This window comes from Herpailurus yagouaroundi, unplaced genomic scaffold (assembly GCF_014898765.1).
Source record: "Herpailurus yagouaroundi ecotype Mexico unplaced genomic scaffold, PumYag 182, whole genome shotgun sequence".
NCBI lineage: Eukaryota > Metazoa > Chordata > Mammalia > Carnivora > Felidae > Herpailurus > Herpailurus yagouaroundi.
In genome coordinates, this window is record NW_024412413.1 from 52,756,717 (window position 1) to 52,779,323 (window position 22,607).

Here is a 22,607-nt window from a genome sequence, read left to right on the forward strand (position 1 = left end):
GTTTCCTATTCTGTGTCTCCCTCTCTCTCTGCCCCTCCCCCGTTCATGCTCTGTCTCTCTCTGTCCCAAAAATAAGTAAACGTTGAAAAAAAAAATTAAAAAAAAAATAAATAAAATAAAAAATAAAAAACCAACTATAAATAAGCATTACTTAGAAATCTAAAGCATATGATAAAAGGTACTTGTCAGTATTATACAAACATGATTATTTAACCTACGTAAGAGAGTGGAAATTTGTTTATAATTAAAATTTTTTTGAGTATAGTTGACTTACAATGACTTACAATATTACATTAGTTTCAGGTATACAACGTAGTGAATCAACATCTTTATACATTCTGCAGGAATGGTAATAATTTAAATGCATGATAATAACCTTTACAGTTTTAAGTATTTCTGACATATGACTTTAAATTATTTTACACATTTGAATCAAGCAATTTTCTTTAATGTTTATTTATTTTTGAGATAGAGAGGGGCAGAGGGAGAGGGACACAGAGGATCTGCACTATAGTGCAGAGCCCAATATGGGGCTCAAACTCACAAACCATGAGATAATGACCTGAGCCAAAGTCGGACATTTAACTGACTGATCCACCCAGATACTCCTGAATCAAGCAATTTCTATTGTGTCCTTTAAGAAGAAGGTGAAGGGTGCCTGGGTGGCTCAGTCAGTTAAGTGTCCAACATTGGCTCAGGTAGTGATCTCACAGTTCATGGGTTCAAGCCCCATGTTGGCTCTGTGCTAAGAGCTCAGAGCCTGAACTGCTTCAGATTCTGTGTTTCTCTCTCTCAAAAATAAATAAATATTAAAAAAAAAAAAAAAAAAGAATAAGGAGAGAGTGCGGCGCCTGGGTAGCTCAATCAGTTAAGCCTCTTACTCTTGATTTTGGCTCAGGTCATGATGTTGCGGTTTTTTTGTGAGATCAAGACCTGTGTCAAGCTCTGCACTGACATCACGCAGCCTGCTTGGATTCTCTCTTCTCTCTCTGCCCTTCCCTGCCCACGTGCTCTCAAAATAAATAAACCATTAAAAAAAAGTGAAAGAATAAGGAGAAAAGTTGTATCAGATAATGAAGAAATAAAGACTAAGGTGATGGGCTGTGTAATGGGGAATACAGAAGAAAGGGCACAGATTGATAAGCAACGATACCTCCTCACTAACTATATAGCAGGAGTAAATACAGACCGCATTGCTTCAAAAATTCCTAAGAGAACCAATTTGTGTACTTCATTGGAGAAAGTACTTGCCTCATTACAAAACAAATGAACAAAACAACCCCAAAACCACCAAAAAAACAAAAACCAAAAAAAAAAAACCAAACAACCCTCTAAAGTAATACTCTAATTTCAACATACACTTGGGGGAAAAAGCCAGTTCAAGTTCCTTTGTAGAACAAAATTAAAAATGGGTGAATTTATAATCATTGCAAAAATTTGGGGATACCTGGCTGGCTCAGTTGGAAGAGCATACAACTCTTGATCTTGGGGATGTTTGAGCCCCATCTTGAATGTAGAGATTACTAAAATAAATAACTGAAAAAAAAAAAGAAGAAAGAAAGAAAAAGAAAAGAAAAGAAAACGTGTCTCCAGGGATGCCTGGGTGGCTCAGTGTGTTAAACACCTGACTTCAGCTCAGGTCATGATCTTACAGTCCATGGGTTTGAGCCCCATGTCAGGCTCTGTACTGACAGCTCAGAGCCTGGAGCCCAGTTCAGATTCTGTGTCTCCCTCTCTCTCTGCCCTTCCCCTGCTTGCACTCTGTCTCAAAAATAAACGTTAAAAAAAATATTTTTTTTAATTTAAAAAAAAAAAAAAAGACAATGTCTCTCTGAATAAAAGAGACATCCCACTCTTTTTTTATGTGCCCATCACCTCCTACAAAATCTTCATTAAAAACTAACAATTACAGGGGCGCCTGGGTGGCGCAGTCGGTTAAGCGTCCGACTTCAGCCAGGTCACGATCTCGCGGTCCGTGAGTTCGAGCCCCGCGTCGGGCTCTGGGCTGATGGCTCAGAGCCTGGAGCCTGTTTCCGATTCTGTGTCTCCCTCTCTCTCTGCCCCTCCCCCGTGCATGCTCTGTCTCTCTCTGTCCCAAAAATAAATAAACATTGAAAAAAAAAATTAAAAAAAAAAACAAAAAAACTAACAATTACAGGCACTTGGGTGGCTCAGTTGGTTGAGCATCCAACTCTTGATTTCAGCTCAGGTCATGATCTCACAGTCTTGGGACTGAGCCCTGCATTGGGCTCAGCACAGAGCCTGCATGGGATTCTTTCTCTCTCCCTGTCTGCCTCTTTTGCGCTCATGAACTGGATTCTCTCACGCATGCTCTCTTTCAAAATGGATAAACTTAAAAAAAAATCAACTAACAATTAATGGGAAGTTACTTGCCTCTGATGTATGCACCACATCACGATCCACCAACTCTGAATCAATTGCCATGAGGATTCGGAGGTACAGATCTACTCCCCTTGGATTTAGGTCCACTACTGAGAGAATGTCAAAAAAAAACTTGGGCCATCTAGTGAGATATTCTGTAACAAAAAGCAAGGCGAAGACTTGGGCTGCTTTATTTCGTATAAAGGTCTTCTCTGGTTGGGGATTCAGCATCTGACAAACAGAGAAATTGTCCTTGAAATTAAATGTAAACTGGAAACTCTCATACTGTTTTCCTATTTATCATCGATAGGCAAAAACTCACCAAACCCCTACACAGTCTAGATTAGCTATGCAACAAATATGCTTAAAAATTACCGAAGTATTTAAGTGATTACCCAGGTGGAAAACAGTCAAACAAAGATGGTTACTTCTCTTTCTCACACTTTTAGAGAAAAGTTTCACATGTAGAGTTTTATTACTTATTCCTTTTACTAACTGCTTTTCTTCTAGCTGTTTGCTCTTTAAGGAAAATAAAAATTCCACCTACATAACTACTACTTTATATGTTAAGATTAGTTAAAATTAACAAAAAAGAACACAACATGAACAAAAAACTCTAAGATCTCCCCCACCCTTTGTAAAGAGGCTGTCCAGGAGGGCTCATGTTTAAAAGTAAACAAAGTATCTGTTTCTGTTAAGTAGTTAAACAACAACAAACTATTTTAAAACCAAGTTTCAACAATGTGTCATGGAAAGCATGACAGTTTCAGTTATTGATATAATTTTAAATTATTGCAAGGCTTTCTTATACCCATGATCTTTGAAATCAGCACTTTCTAAAAGAGCTATGGGATCAAATGGAGGATTAATGTCCAACATTTCTGAGGTAAAATTCTAAACTCTTACAAAACTAAAAATTTAAATATCTGGCAATTTGAGGTACGGAATAAAATTACTAGTTTACCTGAGCTTGAAGCCAAGAGATGAGCGTCTCCCTAATTAGTTGTTGCTGAACTGTAGTTAGCTCTGAGTATCTGTCCAAAATAGAGAAGAAAAATAGTAACGCCTGTATTTGGTGTCTGTGGTTTAAAAAGTAACAGCCTCATATATTTGAAAGGGAAAATCTATGTAACACTCAATTACTTAAAACTTCCTAAAATAAATTGATAATGCTTCTCATCATGGCTTTAAAGAAAAGACCGGGTGGGCCTGGTAGGCAGTATATCAACCACTGATCTTAGTTTAAGGTTCAGCTCATGTGAAAATAAAATGGTAGCTATCGAATTTTTCAAATGGAAATATGGCTATGTTTTGAGGTCTGTGACTTACAAAATAAATCGACAGGCAAACTAAGGGTCCTCTGAGCAGCGATTCACTGTTTTCTGCTTAATTGAGGCAGGTTTCTAAATGCAAATGGCCACACTGCCACTAACCTCTAACAGAGTTATCATGTAGGAAACAGGTTTGCCGTTGCTAGATCTTCTGATTTTTTCAGAGAAGCTTGAAATCTAATTTGTTGTGTGAAATGTCTGGATTTTTTATTGTAACCAATGAAGTCAGTATTTTTAAAACACTTTGGGATAAATCAAAACACATCTATAAACTGGATGTGACTTATGCACTCTCAACCTACAGCGTATGATTTTCCCAGAAAAAAACTAACTTAGAAAATGGTCTCTCCTCACAAAGTTCAGAGTCAAAACAGTGAGAAAAGCCTTACTTGTATTTAACTTGATGTTCCAGTACTTGAAAGCAGAAAAACTTTATGTGATCATCACTGAAAAAGAAAAAAGGAAAACCAGGTTAGAACAGAATTTAGAGAAAACAAATCAAAAGTAAAATACTAGTGAAACATCTGAAAAGTTTCTCAAAGGAGACCTTTGGCTTCCTTTCTACCTCTTGATCTCATATATTACACTGATATCCATTTGTTTAGAACCTCAATATTATACAATGATGAATATTTCCATTAAATCTGATAAAATGATGACAAAAATTAAGATGCAGCTTAAGTATACTGCTTTGCAAACAGAAAACATTCCCCCTAAATTCTAGATGTTTGGATTCCTGTAACAACTCCTACACTTTACAACAGAAAGGCTAGAATAGGGGTAGAATAACAAATGGTCAAATACCCAGACTGATTCAAACAGAGATTAGTAACTGAAATCATACTTAAAATTCAACCCTAGACAGCTGCATTGCACCAAATCCAAAACGAGCAGTGCCACTCGGCCTGGTAGTTCAGCCTCAAAATTTCATGCAGAAAACCAAGTTACAGATACACTGCCCTTGTAAGAAGGGAGCAAAAATCAGTTATCTACCAATTTTCTACTCTCAAGGGTCTCTCTAGGGGTGATGCAGAGCTGCAGTGAGTCAACTACAATCTCTAACAAAATCCGTTTAGAGAACAACAGGGGTGCCTAGGTGGCTCAGTCGATTTAAGTGTTCAAGTGGGTTTCAGCTCAGGTCAAATGATCTTGCGGTTTGGTTCGTGAGTTCGAGTCTCCCGTAGGGCTCTGCGGTGGCAGGGCGGAGCCTGCTTGGGATTCTCTCTCCCTCTCTCTCTCTCAAAATAAACAAACAAACAAAGCAAAACCAAAAATACCAGCAATAACAACAATCTGTTCATCTAGTGTAGTTTGTCTGGGCCAGCCTTAATCATTGAACAATTTTTCACATCTAAAGCTAACTGGTAAATACAAGAATAGGCAGTATCTTAATTTAGACTACATGAATTAACTAAACAAAATAATTTCACACACAAGAAGTTGAAACAATCTTTTAATTAAGTTAGGTTTAATTACCACCTCTTCTGAGAACTTAAGGTTTCTATCCTTACCATGGATGACACTGAAGCCTTAACTGAACTATAAAAGACTTAGGTTTCCACTGAAAAATATACTACAGAAATCCTTTTAAAAACCAGATCTTATATCCTCTAAGGCATACAGATGTTCTCGAAATAAACTCTAACGTGGAGTACTTGGTTCCAACCGTCAACGGTGGCAACTCACAGCCACAACATGTCGACTATGCCAGGTAGAAGCCATCACTAACACCCAGGGGCATATTGCCACCAGCAAGTTGTCTGCTTACCCTAAGTCAGCTGTGTTTCCCTACGCCTTACTATGTCAATTGTATGCCTTTTTCAGTTAAGTAACTTAGTTAACCATTATATAAACTAATGAAATGAGTATGAAAGTTCCTATTTTTGTAAAAATTAAGCTGAACGCTTTAAAAAGACTTCACAGAAGTCACACTACAAAAAGGAAAAACCTTAGGACGCTAATTCAAAGGGATACATGCACCCCTGTGTTTATAGCAGCACTATTTACAATAGCCAAGACATGGAAGCAGCCCAAGTGTCCACTGAGAGATGAATGCATAAAGAAAAGGTGGTATATATACACAGTGGAATATTATTCAGCCATAAAAAAAGAAAGAAATCTTGCCATTTGTAACGACATGGATGGAGCTAGTGTGTATAATGCTAAGTGAAGTAAGTCAGTCACAGAAAGAGAAATACTCTGTGATTTCACTCATATGTGGAATTTCAGAAACAAATGAACAAAGGGGAAAAAATAAAAGCGAGATACATAAATCAAGAAAAAGACTCTTAATTATAGAGAACAAACTGATGATTACCAGAGGGGAGGTGGCTAAGGGAATGGGTTAAATAGGTGATGGGGATTAAGGAGGGCACTTGTCATGATGAGCACAGGGTGATCACTATATTGTACACCTGGAAACAATATAACACTGCATGTTAATTAACTGGAATTAAAATAAAAATTCTTAATATTTTTTTTTCCTTTTTAAGTTTTTAAAATTTATTTTAGAGAGAGAGCGTATGCCAAGCCAGGGGGAGGAGCAGGGGGTTGGGGGGAGAGGAGAAGAGGGAGGGAGGGAGAGCCAGAGAGACGGCGGCGAGGCCGACCGGGAGAGAGGGAGAGAGGGAGGGAGGTGGAGGGAGAGAGAGAGAGGGAGAGAGAAAGAAAGAAAATGAATCTGAAGCAGGCTCCACATTTGGCACAGAGCCGACACAGGACTCAATCCCCCAATCCTGGGATCACAACCTGAGCCAAAATCAAGAACTGGGACACTCAACTGACTGAGCCACTCAGGCACCCCTAAAATAAAATTTTTAAAAAGGGGGCACCTGGCTGGCTCAGTCAGTTAAGTGACTGACTGGCTCAGGTCATCATCTCACTGTGAATCTGAGCCCCAGGTCAGGTTTTGAGCTGATGGTGCAGACAGCCTGCTTGGGATTCTCTCTCCACCTGTCCCCCACTTGTGCTGTCTCTAAGTGAATAAACAAACAAAAAGAAAAATTAAAAAAATTTTATTATAAAGGGAAAATCCTTCTGCATATTTGATGTGGGCTAGATAACTAGAAGACTTGGAGAGGTGGGGCTAAGTAACTAAAACATCTAACTTCTTCAATCCACTGGAGATCCAAAGTGGAAACTGTAGAGGATGCATTATAGGTGTGATCAATGTAAGAATGATGAAGCGAATGCTAGTGGCATATACATAAAGGAAAGAGCTTGATTTAATATAAAGAAGCTGGTAAGTGAATGTGTATACACTCTAAATTTTTTGTATACTTTAAATTAAAATAAAAACTTAACTCTCCCCCGTTCATGCTCTGTCTCTCTCTGTCTCAAAAATAAATAAAACGTTAAAAAAAAAATTAAAAAAAGGGGCGCCTGGGTGGCTCAGTCGGTTGGGCGGCCGACTTCGGCTCAGGTCACGATCTCGCGGTCCGTGAGTTCAAGCCCCGCATTGGGCTCTGGGCTGACGGCTCAGAGCCTGGAGCCTGCTTCCAATTCTGTGTCTTCCTCTCTCTCTGACCCTCCCCCGTTCATGCTCTGTCTCTCTCTGTCTCAAAAATAAATAAAACGTTAAAAAAAAAAACAAAAAAAACCTTAAGATACATACAATTTATGACTACCTCCTCTGCCAACCTTTTAGAAAACCATCATAAGGAAGTTCTTACTGCACTGTATTCCTGCTGGGATCTGCTATCGAGTGCAAAGCATACGCAAAAGACAGACTTACTGAAAAGTCCATGCTGGAATGGCCAAATTATTAGTTTACTATTTTTCTCATTTCTACACTGAACGTTTTTCCAAAACACAAGCCATAAAATGTTTTTATGGAAACGTTTTCCAAATACAGGTAAATTTGAGAGCCCTAGCAGGTTCACAGAAATTTAAATTCCTCTAAGTCATGCAAATTTTGTTTTAATTACCTGTATGTCCTTTGGGCCAGAGCTTCAGCACACACTTGCCAGGCATCTGGGGAAATCTTTAACTGCTCAAAATAGGCCAGGGCCTGTAAGATTACAAAGCCGAAAACACATGTGGAATGGTCAGTCTCAGTGCCTTACTGATACTAAAATATTCTATGAGTAGCAAACCAAAAATAAATCAGTCCACCTAAAAAAAAAAAAAAAAAAAAAGCTAAAATACTGGCTTCTAAGTATGTGCAACTTAGTGATCATTCCTAGAAAAAAGGTTACGTAAAAAGCAAATTCTGTTAGACACTCCTGTTTCCCTACAGCAAAGAAGACAACACAAAAATGCCCTGCAGACCTCCGTGAATAATTAGGAGCATTAAGAGAAAAACCACAAGTGCTTTGTCAAGTGCTGTGTTCCTGAGGTATATGTAATTATAAAATGGTACGTAAAGGGCATTTTTCCTATTTAATAGCAAATATGCTATTAAAGAGGTGATTACAAAATTAAAGTCCAATTACATGATATGAATTTTGGAAAAGTACTAACAATTGGAAAGCTTTAGGAAATGTTTTGTATTTCTCTGCTTGAGAATTCAGGGCTTTGTTCAAAAGTATAGTCAAGATGGATGAAGCACCAAGTCCGTGTGCTCCTTACTAGATTGCTGGGAAAATGGGAAGGACTTCTGGCACTCTTCCATTAGCCTGTTTCAACTGGCATCAATGACAGATACAGAGGTCATGTAGGACAATGGACAAATAGTAATCCGAGCGAGCTGTGAAAAGTACCTCAAACAGCCAAGAAAATAACACAAAAACAGTGCTAGATAATTTTAAAGCTGATATGAACCTTGAAATGACTGATATGAACCTTGAAATGACGTAGAAAGAACATTACGTATTACAGGAACCTAATTTTAATTAGTAAATATTTTTAAAGCTATGGTTTGTGCTCCAATAGTGATGAAATAAATTGTATAGGTCTTGATCAGCAATAAAAAAAATGACAGAATATCAGTACACTGCACATATTATGTTGCGTAAATTGTTTTGTTATATATGAGTACATGTGTGTGTATATATATGTGTGTACATGTGTATACTGTGTGTATGTATATATATACATATATAAAATGTGTATATATGTACACATATATACATACACACAGTATACACATGTAAAAAATATATTTACTTGGGGCACCTGGGTGGCTTAGTCAGTTAAACATCCGACTTCGGCTCAGGTCATGGTCTCGCAGCTCGTGGGTTGAAGCTCCACGTCCAGGCTCTGAGCCTGCTTTAGATTCTATGTTTCCCTCTCTCTCTGCTCATCCCCCACGCATGTTGTCTCTCTCAAAAATGAATAAATGTTAAAACAAATTTTTTTAATAAATAAAAAATATATTTATTCATATATGTCTGTACACACACACATACACACAATCAAGATGTAAAATTTTTCCTTTAGGTTAGAGGTTTAAAAAAAAAGCCAAAAAGCTACCATATTTAAGTGATATTCTTTTATTATAATTGTATCAGTGAGGGATTAGGGAATGGGTTTTCATATGTGGTCTCACTGGCTGCTCCCACAAGTATAAATAATGGCTCTCTTTGAAAATTAAGACCAGAAGAACCCAGGCTGCTGCAAAGAATCTAGTTCAGTTGTTGTCTAACAATATTCCACGAAACGTTGGGTTTCCTTTAGGAACATTAATTGTCCCATTTAAGGACAAGGTGGAAGTCAATCATGTATGTTGCATTACCACGTAATGTATCACTTACCAAAAAAAAGGCGGGGGGGGGGGGGATTCAGTATATCACTGACCTACCAGTTTCTTTAGTAAGTTTTAAGCCAAAGACAGCGATTCCATTAAAAAAGTGAAAATAACTTGAAAGTTTCCAGTTTTTAACTGAAGTCTTTTAACTCTGAATCCATGCATTACCAACATTTTAAAATAAAATTTTGTGGCAATGATGAACAAGTCAAAGCTTTTATCACCTATTTCTTTTATTTCATACCTTTTTTCTAATGCTCTAGATTGCTGCTTCTAAGTGGCAACAGAGGCACTTCAGCTACTGCCCCTGTAGAAAAACAGAACTATAGCCAGACAACTAAGAAATGGGGTTGGCACACAGTTATCTTACAATCAAACTGAATTAGTGTCCCAACTACTCATTTCCAGCATCAGAACTATTAGAACTCACTTTCTTTAAGATTCCTTCTTTTTTATCCTAATTAATTCCATTACTCAGGATGGCTTAAGGGGATCAAATTAAGCCTGAATTTGGATGCTTAATATATGCCTATGACTGATGGAACTCAATTTTAATGATAAAAGCAGAACTTTATATTAAAACTACTAACAATGCATTAGGTTTACTTCTCCAAAAAATAAAATAATTACACATTTAAAAAATGTGTTGGGAGAGGGTACCTGGGTGGTTTGGTCTGTTAAGCATCTGACTTCAGCTCAGGTCATGACCTCTCAGTTTGTGGGTTTGAGCCCTGCCTCAGGCTCTGCTGACAGCTCGGAGCCTGATGCCTGCTGAGGATTCTGTCTCCGTTTCTCTCCACCCCTCCCCCGCTCACACTCCATCTCTCTTTCTCTCAAATATAAATAAGCATTTAAAAAAACTTTTTTAATCTGTTGGATTGTGGTATTTAATAAAAAATGAATAATTTCCAAAAGAGATCATAAAATAAAATAACACAAAAGACTATAATAACAAATTCTAAAAGGCTTTTAATCATAGCCATACAATACCAAGGTAAACATCTATGATACTTCAACTATGTGACTAAGGGTTTGAAGGTAAGGCAGCTTAAACTCCTGTGGAAAGAAATTTGTCTACACAGAGAAAACATAATTTTAAATGTCTTTTGATGTCCTAACTAGTTTGTTAGGTATCTTGTAACTAGCCAGATATTTAAACCTCAATTCCTGTTATTGCCCTCAATGTGGAGGGCTTGTTACTTATTGAACAGCAGAGGCATGAAACCATATTAGAAACTACTTGAGATTTTTTTTTTTTACTACGAAGAAAATTCTGCTTAAAAGCACAACAAAAACTGCAATACTATTTAGTGAGATTGTTAACCTCATTTAGCTCATTTGTAAAAAATATCCTTTGCTATGAGAAGTGGAAAGAGAAAATGATTCTCCTTCCACTTACCCTATACTTCAAAACACCCACATCTTTAACAAATGTAATTATAGGCTTGCTCTTTAGATTCTTCTTTTATCATTCGGCTATAGCCATGATTACAGGTGTAGCCTACATTATGTTTAATTGTCCAAATATCCCAGCGCCCCATGGATTCCTTGTCATCTGACCATTTTATGTAACCTAAGACATGGCATATTCTAACTGCTAATTTACATGTCTGCCTGGACTAAATAACAAGGATGTTAAGTATCATTAACGTCAGACCAAGCCAGGCAATAGAAAGATAAAATATGCATGTCTGTCACTATGGAAAAGTTCTTCGAAGAGTCTTTGCATTACAACTTTTAACTAAATAGAAACAATGACTGATGTGACATAAAGAGCTGCCTTGAATCACACATGGGATTTCAATACTTGTTAAACCAACTTTTAAAACACAAATCACAATGCTGTTTGTATATTCAGAATATATTCAAGTACATCAAATCTGTCTCCATTCATTTCTACTCAAATGAAATCTTCATCATCAGATGTATTTTTTTTTTTAATTCAAGTCCTCTAATGCAAATCTGTAGTAACCTTTAAAAAATGATTACGCTGACTTAACTTACCCTTTGTCTGAAGTCTGAATCAGCATTTGGATTTAGCCCTAAAAGAGCCTGTTCATCCATCCCTGCTGCTATTCTTGGAGTTTTCTGATTACAATAGGCGTGCCCTCTGATCCCACAGAAGAATCCACAAACATCTGCACACACACACACAAAAAGTTGAAAGAAAACATTTGATAAACAAAATTAAGGCTTATCCAGAATATCACAAGTGGATAACATTATGCAAAGAAGTCTAAATGTTAAAAGAACTTTTGAAAACTATCCAAAATTACAACTAAAGGAGCCTGTCTTAGAAGAAATACTAAATACTCCACAAATGTGTAATTTCTAAAAATCTAACATGTCATTGATGTTCTCAAATTTTTCTTTAAGATCATGAATATAGGAAGTAACTCATCTCTAAACAGAAGTATCTGATTTATGCAATATTATTACCTCCAGTACTTTAAAAGTACAACTGTGTGACTACACCAAAAAATGACAAGCCTAGATTATCTTATTATACTAATTTGCCCCTTTCCATTTGTCAATATCACAAACCTTAAAAAAAATACAGAACTCAGAACGGCTAAATAGTGACCTCAGAGTTCAATATCCTTACTGGAGTGTCTACCAAGTACTTCAAGAGAAGTCAAATGAAAGAGAAGTGGAGGAGTGAAAAACCAGGCATTTAACTTTTAAACAACAGACTCTCTTGACAGCCACTTTTAGAAATGTTATTTCACAAAACATTTTTTAATAGTAGCTATAAAAATTGATAAAGAACTTAATCCTGACTAGTCTTAAGAATATTTAGTCTCTGGAAAGCAATGCACTTTTTCACAATATGGTCTAACGTTCTCAAATAAGAATATGATTAAGTCCCAAAAGGCTACTTGGTTTTTGATACAATGTAGTTGAGGAAACAAGGAACAAATTCTAAATGATGTGAAAATCACATTTATCCTCTCAATACCTATGAGGTAGAAAAACCAGGACTACTGCTCACATAAAAAGGCTGTAGGGCTTTTTTTTTGGGGGGGGGGGGTGTTTTAATTATCATAAACCAAAGAGAAAATCAGAGCCTAAAGAAGCCAAGAGACTAAAGGCCTGGGATGGGGGTGCACAGCCTTTCTGGGAGTGGTGAGGCCAGGATCTGATCTAGGTTAGAGGACCCCAACTACAATATGCTTTTCTGTCTTCCCCAGGGCCTGCCTGAAACAAACGACAAATCAGGTTATGCGCTGAGAGCCCTTGGAGAGTAAAGTCCAGCCCTTTCTTATTTCTAGATACTTGCAGACTACAGCAAGGCAGTGTAGCCCCCCTCACCCCCCCCCCCTCAGGATTAAGGTGCACACACTTTTGAATGACTATTCTTCAGCTGAACCCAGCAAGGCCAGTGGTATTTGGCCTTTCATCTTTGCACTGACTGCTCTTTTCTTGTTACTTTGTTAACCCCTGCCTGTCCTTCAAAACTCAGCTTAGATGTCACCTCTTTCCAGAAAACTTCTTTGATCCCTATTGTCCAATTCTCCTAAACTGGATTAAACGCCCCTCTTAAGTGCTGATATGTTGTCGCTGCCTCCTTGTTTTCTCTCCATAATCTTGAAGGGAAAGAACTGTCTCAAATATTCACCATTATGCCTCTAAGACATAGAACATAGGCTTTGGGTTTGGAAATACCTGGATTTGTACCCCAATCTAGTAATTTTCAAACTAGGGCCACATGGACAACTAGGAAATCTGAAAAAGACAGCTCTTTCTATGAAGTGGGAAAGAGACCATCTACCTCATAAAGCTGTTAAGACTTTAGGGGCACCTGGGTGGCGCAGTCGGTTAAGCGTCCGACTTCAGCCAGGTCACGATCTCGCGGTCCGTGAGTTCGAGCCCCGCGTCGGGCTCTGGGCTGATGGCTCAGAGCCTGGAGCCTGTTTCCGATTCTGTGTCTCCCTCTCTCTCTGCCCCTCCCCTGTTCATGCTCTGTCTCTCTCTGTCCCAAAAATAAATAAACGTTGAAAAAAAAATTAAAAAAAAAAAAGACTTCAATGAGATAAGACATGTAAAGCATGCCTGGCACATAGTGGGCCCTCAACAGGTTATTTAGAATTCAGAGCTTGCCACAGGAAGGGGACTACTTGGAGTAGTCTAGATTTATCCTATACTAAAAAATGGGCATGTGAACAGATTGGAAAACACAGGTTTTCTTCCCTCACCCCTGCAAAAATGAAAAGAAAATTTAATGATTCCTTGGAAAACTGCATACTCAGAAAATCTGAGTTTCTGTGAATTCCGTATTAAAAAGTCCTATAAAATCATCTTGAGTTTAGGGAAAACTGCTTAAGCTGGGTCGCTTTAGTTCTATCAAGCGAAACAGCACCGGTCTTAAGAAAAAACCGGCCAATAAATAACCTAAGGAAACATAAACTTGTTACCGTTGTCGGTACAGAAAGAATCCCCCACAGAGAGGCACTTGGATAAAAATCAATATGCAGTGGAACATGAATAAGCATAAAATGGTAAATTACCTATATGTGTGTGCCAAGAACTGAAAAGTTACAACCTGTGCGAAAAGGTAACCATTCCCTCAATTAAAAGGTTGTGCATGAACACTTAATGTTCTAACTAACAAGCCACGGACGTGCAGGCTTACACATTTGTTACAATGCGATAAACATATCAATTACGCATCTAGCAAATGTTGTGGAGGGAAGCAAGCAACATACTTAAAATACTGAGCCCTAACTTTTCCTTGATAGCCATTAAAAAAAAAAAAAATCAAACAACCTGGGAAAGTTCCTCCACACCTACTAAAGACTGTTCAAACACCAGGTCTGAATCTTTCCAGTCTTTTACCACCACACTGACAAGTCGCTTTAATAAAACGTAACTTCCCCCAGTAACAACTAATTAGCACTTTCAAAAAGTACTTGTTTCTTCTGGTTATAGGGAAACATCACGCTTGTCTACTCCTGCAGAACTGTGAAGGGAAGAGAAGAAATGGCGTGTCTGTGCTGGCAAAATTACTACACAGAAATACTACTTTTCTCCTTTTTGTCCTGGGGCTGGGGGGTGGGCAGCGAAGCAAGTTTGAGGTCTCCGCAGTTGAAACTGGCAGGACACACTATTACAAATGAGGCTGGCCACCTTTAGTACATCACGGGCCACAGATGAAGCCGACCCTCCTCGGCCGGCCTTGCCCCCTCCTCCCCCACCCCGTCCCTCCCCGAAAGGAGCCTCGTGGCAACTCGGGTGATGAAACACCGGGCAACGGGCGGCCACGCACTCGGGACGCGCTCCGCGGCGACGGCCGCGGTTCGTACCCACCCCCACCCAGTCCGCCCAGCCTTGGGGCGCACCTCCCTGGACGGCCCCCGACCCGCACCCCAACCCCGGCGTGGGGGCTCCCCGGGCCAGTCCGCCCAGGCAACTTCCCCGCATTCCCGAGCGGACCGAGGTGGATCCGGGTCCCGCCGTCCCCAAGCTCCGAGTCACCTTCCCTATCACTCCATCCCGCCTCCCCGCCTGCACTCCCGAGGGCTGGTCAGCGGAGCGGAGCGACGCCGCACGCAGGGAGCGGGGAGAGCGGCCCTCGTCCTTGTCGCCGTCGTCCTCCGCCACGGCCGCAGCGCTAATGCCGGAGACAGAGCTGGCTGGGGCCGCGCGCCGCTCCGCGTCCCCTGACGCCTTCTCTTGCGTGGCGCCGGACCGGCAACCTAGCAAGCAGGCGGGCGGGGTCGGCGCCCCAGGAAGGGAAAGAGCGCGAGGGGCCGGCTAACGCCGCCGCCGCCTCCGTCGCCGCTGAGTCAGCGCGAAGCGCGCTCCCCGCGTCGGCGCCGCGCGGGCCAGCTCCAGCAGCCTCATGGAGAGTGCAGACGGCAGCCCGCGGGCCCGGGCCGGGAGCCTACAACTCCCGGCATGCACGGGGCAGGCGGCGCTTCCGGGCGCTCGCCGAGCCTGTGGTGCATGCCGGGATGGGGTGTCCGGCGCGAGTCCCTCCCGCGCCGCGGAATCCTGGTGGTCCTGGCCGCAGGGCAGGGCGCGCTTAGCACGCTCCGTAAAGGCCTCCTGAGGTTAGCTGGTGGATTCGAGTGCGGCGCTCCTGAGATCCAGATGACGTGATCCAAACCACATGTGATTCAGTTTAATTGCTCTTCCATGGTCCCACGTGTTTAGCGTCTAGGAGCGTGAGGATCCTCTCAGGGGCGCTGAAAATTCTTAAATTCCACTTGAAACGTACTAATATATTGTCATTCGTGAAAAGGAGAGCATTCTTAGGGAGTTCTGCTCTGCTCGTAGGTTACTTTTCTGGTAGTTACTTCGTTTATTCGGAGGCAGTATTGGTTCCAGCTGCCTAGATTTGAATCCCAGCCACAACCCCAACCTCTCCACCCCACACACTTGTTGACCTCAGTTTCAGGCACTTGACATTTTCTGTGTTTCAGTTTACTCATTTGTAAAATGGAGACAGTAATAATACTGACCTCAAAGGGTTCTTGTGAGTCTTCAGTTAATATTTGCTTTTGCACACCATAAGTGCTCACTATTTAGGTTTCATTGTTGATTATTCACTACTGAGTACAGACTAGGCAGTAGTCACTCAGACTGAAGTGACAATTTGGGAGGGGAAATTCAAAAGAGATGTATAATAAAATTAACGTAACAACTTAACAGCTACATTTATTTAGTGACCCACTAGGTGCAAGACGCTACACCACTCATATATACAATATTTTCTATCACTGTTGCATCGCGTTTGTAACATTAAAATGTCCTACAAAGATTCCTGTCCTAGTTCAGCGTATATCTGGAGTTTAGCACATAGGATAATGCTAGCCTGTAGTTAAAACTCAGTAAGTAGATTATTGCATAGATCCTTCTTTACCGGTGTTGGTCAACTATGCACTATGGGGACCCGATACTAATCCTAGTCCAAGTGGCTCCAAAATCTTTAATATGTTTGGTTTATTCCAGTTACCTACTATCTACAGCTTATCTAAAGTTTATCTAGTATATTGGCCCTTTATGGTAGTTCAATAATCTAGGATTTAAAGAATCTTTCAATTTTGAAAACTCACATTATTTTGAAACCAATAAAGAAGCACCTATAGGGAGGCAGGCTGGCTGGTTCAGCTGGTAGAGCATGCGACTTGAAGCCCCACATAGGGTGTAGAGATTACTTAAAAATAAAAATTAAAAAAAAAAAAAGCACCTGGTGGAATCCAATTGAGGAGGACCCAAAAGGGTTATTAAATCTGACAACTTTATTTAAAAAAAAATTTTTTTTTAGTATTTATTTTGAGAGAGAGAGAAAGCACAAATGGGGGAGGGGGAGGGACAGAAAGAGAGGAGGGACACAGAATCTGAAGTAGGCTCTGGGCTCTGAGCTGTCACCACAGAACCTGACGTGGGGCTCGAACTCACAGACCAGGAGATCATGACCTGAGCTGAAGTAGGATGCTTAACCAACTGAGCCACTCAGGTGTCCCTAAGTCTGACCACTTTATAGTCTAGTGTTCTCATTTCAGACTAACATAAAATGCCAGTTATCAAAATGTTGATAAATAGGGGCACCTGGGTGGCTCAGTCGATCAAGCAACTGACCCTTGATTTTGGCTTAGGTCATGATCTCACAGTTCGTGAGTTCCAGCCACACATAGGGCTCTGCACTAACAGCAAAGAGCCTGCTTGGGATTCTGTCTCCCTCTCTCTCTGCCTCTCCCCTGCTTGCACTCCCTCTCTCTCTCTCAAAAATAAGTATATATTTTTAAATGTTGATAAATAACGCCGTCATTATTTTAACTTAAAGCATGTATGCTTGCATTAAACAAATTTAAAGCACGTATGCTTGCATTTGGCAGTGTTTTCACAAATTAATTGCCAACATTTTGGAGCATTTATTATGTGGCAGAAACAGGTTTTGTTTTGTTTTTTAAGTTTATTTATCTTGAGAGGAAGAGAGAGTGCTTGTGAGCAAGGGAAGGGAGAGACAGAATCACAAGCAGTCTCCGAGCTATCAGTGCAGACTCAGGGCTCCATCTCATGAATGATGAGATCATGACCTGAGCCCAGATCCAGAATTGGATGCTTAACTGACTGAGCCACCCAGGTGCCCCTGTGCCTAAAACAGTTTTAAGTGTTCATATGTTAACCCTCACAACAACTCTATGAGGTAGGTACTGTCATTATCCCTATTTTATAGATGAGGAAACTGAAGTACATAAAAGGTAGCAGAGCTGGGATTCAACCCCCCCCCTTCATATGTACAAGAAAGTTATTGCTAGGTGGTGAGATTGCAGAGGATTTTTTTTCTTCCTTGTACATTTTTGTAGTTTTAAAAATCCTCCACAGTGACCAGATAGTATTTTCATAATCAGAAAAACAGTAAAAAAAAAAAAAAAAAAAAAACAATCAACCTGACTCTAACAAAAGGAAAAATGAAATTGTTTCATTCACTCTTTGAACATTTATTGAATGCTGTGCCTTATGAAATATTTCCAGATTTTTTTCAACCAGGTTTGTTTAATTTCTCTGATGTTGCTTTTTCTTAACCTCTTTTGTCATGAATATATTTTAATATGTTTTGTATTAAAATTGTGTGGTTGTCTTACCTATGAGTCAATTCTTGAAGACGGAAAAGTCTTATCTTGATTCTGTGTATGGATAGTAATTTCTCAGTAAATATCTGTGAAATGTATTGAGCTGAATAAAAAATAATACAATTGTGAGCTGCTAACCACAGTGTTCTGTGTCAAATTCTGTTCTTCATCTGCTTCATCCCGATGCTTGTTAAGCCCAGTGCCATTGTCATCAAAAGCTCATTCATTCATGATGGGTTTCCTGGCAGAGAAAGAAGTTGGAAAATAGGTCAGGTAAGCTGTCTTTACTGGTCCTAGTGCAATCATTGGTTTCTTTTAGAGGAAGTGGGTGTGTAGCAGGAAGCCTGAGGCAGAAGAGAACATTGAAGCATTATTTAGTAAAAAAAAAAAATGACATTCTTTTGTCTGTGTATATATGTAGATTAGATTTTTTTATCTTGAGCCTTAAAGTTTAAAAAGTTAGGCTAGCATACAACAGAGAAGAATTTGGTATTATTTTGTACATGAGGAACCAAATGACCACATATATACCAAGAAATGACACACTAGTTCAATTTGTTTATTTTTTTAAGTTTATTTACTTTTGACAGAGAGCTAGCATGCTTGCATGAGTGGGGGAGGGACCGAGGGAGGGATACAGGGAATCCGAAGCGGGCTTCATGCTCACAGCAGAGCCTGATGCCAGGCTCAAACTCATGAACCATGAGATCATGACTGGAGACAAAGCTGGACGCTCAACCGACTGAGCCATGCAGGCACCCCTCAGTTCATTTTTAAAACACTTGTATAGTGTTTACTCTGTTCCAGGTACCTGTTACAAAGTACTTTAGAAACATCCTTACATTAATCCTATGGGGTTGGTACTATTACCCTCTTTTCACAGATGGGGAAATTAAGGCACCAAGAAATTAAAGTAACTTGTCCAAGATCATTTAGCTACTGAATGTGAGAGATGAAAATGGAACCCAGGTCATCTGGCTCTACAGTCTTGTGCTCATAACTACTGTCCTTTCACACTAATTGAATTGACCATCCCTCAACCTAAGGCTACTCTGTTCTGGTGAAAGTTCTTCTGGTTAAGAAGAGTGCCTCTGGGGATTAGTTCTGGGTAAGTAATGTTCCATTACTTTTGAAAGATTCATCAAGAAACATCTACTAAGCGCTTGATTGCAGCGGAACTGTATTAAATGCTTTTTGAGTTTAGATGGACTTAGAAGATAAAGAGTAATTGCCTATCTCGGATGTATTTTTGTTAATTATCCACATAAAGCTTACCAAAAGATAAGGCAATACAAATATGAAAACATGTCTATAGTGCTTTTAGAATTCATAATTCATTGCATTTGATCCCGACACCAACTTAGTGGTTGGCCAGGCAAGTATTGATAGTTTCATTTTATGGATGATAAAACAGGTCCAAAAAAGGTTAAGAGACTTTGCAGAAATCTCACTGATACTGAGCAACGGTGTTCGTGCTGTAATCCAGTTCTCCCGACTCCAAAGCTAGTGATCTTTCCCCTATCTTAACCCCGTTTCCTGCAATCTGAACTTTGTCATTACCTTGGCAACAGTATAGAACACTAAGTGCCTGGAAACCATGATACTGCCTTTTCTGTGTACAACCAACTCAAAAGTTCCACTGAGGTCAACTTAACCCTTGATCCTTTTGTCAGAATCCCTTCTTCATGTGCTTACCTTCATGTCTGTTAAGTCTAAGAGCCCTTGGCACCAAAAGTGCATTTATAATGGGTTTCTTGGCAGATAGATCAGGTATGCTGTCTTTTCTAGTTCTGGTGCAGTCACTCTGTTTCTGTTAGTCCTGAGGATGGAGCAGAAGCCTGACAAACACCAAACAGCAGCTGGCAGTGAGGCCTTTTCCCCTACTTGGGCCTCACATTTCACTTGCCATGTGGTCATTTGCCTCTGAACAGTCTTGTGAGGCAACTATTTGGCAAAGGTAAAAGGCCTTTGCCTTCTGTTGGTTTGAGGCGACAAATTGTTCAGAGTGGTTTAGATAGGGAATAGTCTTTATTTTAGATGAAACAGCCCATGCTTCTGGGGCTCCCTTTTTACCCAGCTATGAAGTTATGAAGGTTCCAACAGATGTACGAACAGATTCTAAGAAAACTTGGAACGCTAGCTAGGTCATTTATGATTTTGTCAGCAGGTGGCACTTCTCTCCTTAGGCACTAAACACAACCTCTCCAATAAAAGAAATGTTTTCTTTTGTTTTGTTTTGCTGCTAACCTCAGACTTGGTTAGCCACCCAACCATTTCTCCTCCGTTCCTTTTTTGCAGTGATTTAGTCCACAATACCTGTGTATTTTAATTCGTTTATACTTTTTCAATAAAAGACATGAAGTTGCTTACAGCATATAGTATACAACAGTAAAATACGAGGAGAACATGAACTGCAATAAAGAACATACAATTTGATTCTGAGTTGTTGGTGGCTGGAACAAAAATACACATAAATGTGTATCATTTCTTTGGGTTAATGGGCAGGGAGAGAGAATGACTTCCCCAGAATTTGAAATTAAAATGAAAGTTACTACCTAGGGTTATGAGAGGCAGGTGTCTGCTATGCCCTTCTCATCTCACTAACCTAAACCGGTAAGTGATCTGTAAAAACGACTCAGTACTTTTACTGTCGTGCAGCTTCAAAGCTGGGCAATCAGCATTCCTCAACCCCTCGTGTTCCATTTCCTTAAATGCAGGCCTCACCCATTCATTTATCCTACACAGACCGGGCTCCGCCAGTCTACGGGGCTTTGTCCCTGGACACGGGGAACACAAGCATCCCCATTAGGCTCTGGCGTGCCAAATTAACGTATAGGATTTACTTCAGAGAGAGCGCTTTCAATTAGTTGGACAGAAAAGGTGTGTGTTTATACTCATGAAACACTAGAGGACTGTATCAGGGAATGTTATAAGCAAATGCTAAATCCGTGTGGTTGCTCTTAAGAGCGTCCTAGGGGTGTTCTGCCTGTTAAAAAATAAATCGGTAAATTTCCTCTCGTTTCTAACAGAAGAGCAGTTTAAACTTGTGGATTCCGTCATCAGCACAGTCTGTTAGGAACCGCGCGGTCCCCCAGAACTGGGGCAGGCGGTGGGGAGGGGGGGGGGGGTTCGGGCTGCTGTGAGCAGAGGGCGAAGAGAGCCGCTAAATATCCGCCCCGCAGCCCCCGGGAATGCTTGATTTTGATTCACCTGAAGGACCAGCATCTCGCCCGGTCCATTGTTGTCTGAGGTTGGCACAAGGATGGGCGGGAGGCGGGGCCGGGGCCGGGGCCGGGGAGGGTGCTCCAGGGAGCCAGGCCCCGGGGTCGCGCCCCGAATTTGGGGGCCCAGCGCACTGCGCCCGGGGGAGGTGGCCGCGGCACGGCGGGCGGCTTTGTGGCGCGCGCGGGTTCCACCGCAGGCGGCGCGGAGGCGGGGCCCTGCACAGGCGTCCGCCAAACCCCCGCTTTCTGCCGGGCCGCGGCCGCCGCACATGGCCGGCTCCGCAAGGGCCGGCTTCCCTGCGCACACAAATAGCCGCCTGGACGCGTTCCTGCGGAGGCGGCTGCCGCCCGAGGTCTACGACGCCATCCGCGCCTACGAGCCGTGCATCGTGGTGTCCGACTCGGAGAAGCACACCTTCAAGTACGTGGTCCTCAGCGATCGGCTCATCTACCTGACCGAGAACCCGCCCAAGTCCATACGGCGAGCAGTGGCGCTGCGGGACGTCGTGGCCATTGACCTGGTGAGGAGCGCGGGCGGGCAGGCGGGCTCGCGGGAATCCCTTCTTGGGTACCTCCCCCCCAGGTTCCAGGCCTGCCGCACGCGGGAAGAGGGAGGGGAAGGCAGACCTTCCCTATCCCCCTCTGGACTCCCGTACTTTTCTTTAACTTACTTCGGGACTAGCAGCCACACAGGAAAACGGTGGATTGCTGTATGGACTCCGAATAAAAATGCCCTGCCCATTCTCATCGTGTGTACCGGTCAGCCCTTGTACCCCCAAATAGGGATACAGGTTTGAGAACATAGCCCCCTATCAAAAATACGCTTTAAAGTCATGTTTTTTTTCATTAAGCATCTAGCCTGTGCCAGGCACTTGTTCTAGACACTGAGGATGCACAAAAGAAATAGGGCCCCTTCCTAGAAACTGTTGTGGGAGAGATAAAAAGCCAAAACCAATGCAAATAAATGCAGTGTGCTAAGTACTTTATGCCTTTTTTTTTTTTTTTTTTTTACCAGCAGTGCTTAGAGCGTGCTAGGTGCTCAGTATGAATAAGTGAATGGATGGATGAATGAATGAATGAATGAATGAATGAAAGAGATGTGCACAGGATGCCTGGCAATCTCACACAGGTCACTTGATCCAAGCTGGGCCCAGGCCATGCTGGGAAAACTTCTCGCAGAAGATACAATCTGGCATAGCCACCCCTTGTCCCAGTTTTAGTGTTCTGCTACTGTATCCCTTCCCTCCAGGGATAGATATACCTTATAAATCAACAAAAGATTGTAAGCAGTCTCCTCTCCAATTACTGGCCTCCCCACCCCCCCTTGTCTGAGTCTCTGCATCACCCAAGGGAGAAGTTGCTGAACTCTTAATGGGGCTGTTTTGCAAAGACAATCCTAGTTTGT

The 22,607-nt window shown here is 41.2% G+C and overlaps 2 protein-coding genes across 11 annotated transcripts in view; one reads left to right on the forward strand and one right to left on the reverse strand.

Moving 5' to 3' along the window:
- Window positions 1–15,197, reverse strand: part of XPOT (exportin for tRNA) — a 37,888-nt gene extending 22,691 nt beyond the window's left edge. Inside the window, exons 1-6 of one of the 2 annotated variants that reach the window (XM_040491510.1) lie at window positions 14,880–15,197; window positions 11,404–11,537; window positions 7,640–7,722; window positions 4,103–4,159; window positions 3,347–3,416; window positions 2,395–2,613 (exon numbers count right to left, since the gene is read on the reverse strand). In XM_040491510.1, the coding sequence (XP_040347444.1) occupies window positions 2,395–2,613; window positions 3,347–3,416; window positions 4,103–4,159; window positions 7,640–7,722; window positions 11,404–11,463 (489 nt within the window). In that variant the 5' untranslated portion in view covers window positions 11,464–11,537; window positions 14,880–15,197. Of the gene's footprint in view, window positions 1–2,394; window positions 2,614–3,346; window positions 3,417–4,102; window positions 4,160–7,639; window positions 7,723–11,403; window positions 11,538–14,874 lie in introns of both variants that reach the window. The other variant, XM_040491509.1, reaches the window with a different exon arrangement.
- A 6,027-nt stretch (window positions 15,198–21,224) lies between these two features.
- The window catches only part of CUNH12orf56 (chromosome unknown C12orf56 homolog), a 119,792-nt gene continuing 118,409 nt past the window's right edge, over window positions 21,225–22,607 (forward strand). For all 9 annotated transcript variants that reach the window (XM_040491520.1, XM_040491519.1, XM_040491518.1 and 6 more), the window contains exon 1: window positions 21,225–21,723. In XM_040491520.1, coding sequence (XP_040347454.1) covers window positions 21,241–21,723 — 483 coding nt within the window. In that variant the 5' untranslated portion in view covers window positions 21,225–21,240. The remainder of the gene's footprint in view (window positions 21,724–22,607) is intronic.